At 44.7% G+C, this 2,570-nt stretch overlaps 1 protein-coding gene across 1 annotated transcript in view; it reads left to right on the forward strand.

Moving 5' to 3' along the window:
* The first annotated feature begins 490 nt into the window (after positions 1 to 490).
* LOC107556776 (thyrotropin-releasing hormone-degrading ectoenzyme-like) overlaps positions 491 to 2,570 on the forward strand; it is a 121,494-nt gene continuing 119,414 nt past the window's right edge. Inside the window, exon 1 of the mRNA XM_016239982.1 lies at positions 491 to 1,506. Within this exon, the coding sequence (XP_016095468.1) occupies positions 818 to 1,506 (689 nt within the window). The 5' untranslated portion in view covers positions 491 to 817. The remainder of the gene's footprint in view (positions 1,507 to 2,570) is intronic.

Below are 2,570 nucleotides of genomic sequence, written 5' to 3' on the forward strand. Positions count from 1 at the left end.
GTGTTGATATTGTAAGGTCCATTGAAGAGCATGTTTGAGATAAATTCAGCACGCTGATGTTCAGACAGCGTCCCACAGCAGCTCTGAGCTCCACAGGCTGTGAAGATCATTGAGTTTAGTGTAATCAGCACCTGCTGGCTGCTCGTACACTCGTGAACGCTGAACGGCGGGGATCTCGCAGGATTGAGAAAATACCCGTGTTTATGTAGTTAGACCTGGCCACATGAACTGTGTTGTTAGTTCACTTCAAACCGACATCTGATCATCTGGTGTTTTTTGGAGATTTATCAGTTTTTCCTTCATCCTTCACACATTTTCAGGTACAGCCGTGTCACATTAGACAACAAACTCAAACGCCTCCATGTGTATCGCTGCAGGGATTTTCACTCCGACATCCCTGTAGAATCTCCTCCTGTGTGTGTTAGTCGTCTGACTTCTCATCACCTCCTGCCTGTGTCTCAACTGTTCTCTTTAAAGGAGGCAGAAAAGACAGATTCACAACACTCTCGCGATTGATCAGGAAGCAGGTGCTGGACCTTCATCCACATCAGACTGATGTCAGAGCAGAGATGGATGTGCGGCGGGACTCGATGAGCTCCAGCATCTGACCAAACGAACTTCTGATCCGCTCGAATCTAGTCTCGACGTAATCGATCATCCGTTCTTTCCTTCTCTTCGAAGCTTTGCGCGTTTCGCGGGATCTTCGCCCAATTGTTTGCCTTTAAATCAGTCCGCCGGTTCATCCTCCGCAGTTTGAAGGTGCATCGCGTGAACGGAGGCTGATCATGAATATAAAACACATCAGATCCGTCATATAATGGGGATCGAGGACGCGAGCATGAGGAACGGACGGGCTCTGTCTGATCAGTGGGCCGACAGCGTGGTGGTCCGGCCCCGGACGACCGAGCAGCACATCACGGTGAATAAGAGACTTGTGCTGGGCTTCGCCATCTCCATCCTCACCCTCATCATCGTCACGGCCATCGCCATCACGCTCAGCGTCAGCTTCGAGAGATGCGCCGCGGAGAGCAGCGGGGCTCTGGCCGCGAACGGCTCCAGCAACAGTAAGTGGAAACAGTCCCGGGACGCTAACATCAGTCACAGAGACTCAGAGGACGGCCAGCAGCCCTGGAGACACCTGCGCTTACCGGCCACCCTGCGCCCGCGCCACTACGACCTCCGCCTGTCCGTGTCCATGGAGAACTTCACCTTCTCCGGCGAGGTGCACATTGAGTTCGAGTGCGTCCACTCCACGAAGCTGATCGTGCTGCACACGGACCGGCTGGAGGTGGACAAGGTGCTGGTGTATTCGGACAGCAAGAAAGCGGGCGCCATGAGGATCCAGCGCCGCTTCCACTACCAGCCCAAGCAGGTGTTTGTGATCGCGCTGCACAGAGAGATGAAGCCCCTCAGAACATACAAGATCAACATCACTTTCCACGCGCACATCGAGCACGAACTCCTGGGCTTCTTCCGCAGCTCCTATGTGCTGAATGGAGAAAGAAGGTAAAAGCGCTTCAGCGTCCGAGTCAAAGTGTTGTTATAATAATCTTCTGCTGTTAGCTTCAGAACTGTTGATGCTGCCTGACGATCATATGCGCAATTAAGCACTTTTTTTTGGCCAGTGCTTTCACAGAAATGTACCATAACCAAAATACCATAGGTACTGACCATAATAAACAATTTGGGATCTGATTCAAAAAGTGTAGAAGAATCCTACTGTCACCAAGTTACCACAGTTTTCCCATAGGAACTGTATTAACAGTGGTATTATGTAAAAATGATGGTTTTAATGGGAATTTTCTGAGGGGAGAGTGAGCACTTCTTTAAGGATCACAGTGAATATTGATTCTTGTGAGATTCACATGTCAGTGATATTATTGTTTGCAAATGATGCTATGTTGATGCTGGATGACATTGATATGTAGATGTGTATTTGCATCTTACAAGCCTTATATTGTAACTAGTATTTTTGATGGCTTACACCTAGGGCTGGACAATATGGCAAACATTTATATCATGATATATTTCTTCATTTCGGTCGATACGATATAATTCCGATATCGATATGAACACTATTAAAAATAAAAGGTTCATAAAAAGCTAAGAACACCCACAACAGATGTCTGTACCTAAAAACTTCTGAAAATGAATTTCCAAGTCTATGAAACCCCCGCCTGCATTTATTTGATCCAAAATACAGCAAAAACAGTAACATTTTGATATTTTTTTTTAAATAACTGAATAACTGTTTTCTGTTTGAAAATATTTTAAAATGTGATTTAGTCCTGTGATTTTTAGCATCATTACTCCGATCCTTCAGTCCTTCAGAAATCATTCTAATATGCTGTTTTGCTGCTCAAAAACATTATTATGTTGAAAACAAATGAGTAGATTTTTTTCAGGTTTCTTTGATGAATAGAAAGTTCAGAAGAACAGCATTTATCTGAAATAGAAATCTTTTGTAACATTATAATCTTTTTGATAAATTTAAAGCATCCTTGCTAAATAAAAGTATTATAAATAAAATAAAATTGCAGCGCTAAATACAATTTCTATAATCCACCCCC

The sequence above is a fragment of the Sinocyclocheilus grahami genome, unplaced genomic scaffold, assembly GCF_001515645.1.
Source record: "Sinocyclocheilus grahami isolate Dianchi unplaced genomic scaffold, SAMN03320097.WGS_v1.1 scaffold579.1, whole genome shotgun sequence".
Classification (NCBI taxonomy): domain Eukaryota; kingdom Metazoa; phylum Chordata; class Actinopteri; order Cypriniformes; family Cyprinidae; genus Sinocyclocheilus; species Sinocyclocheilus grahami.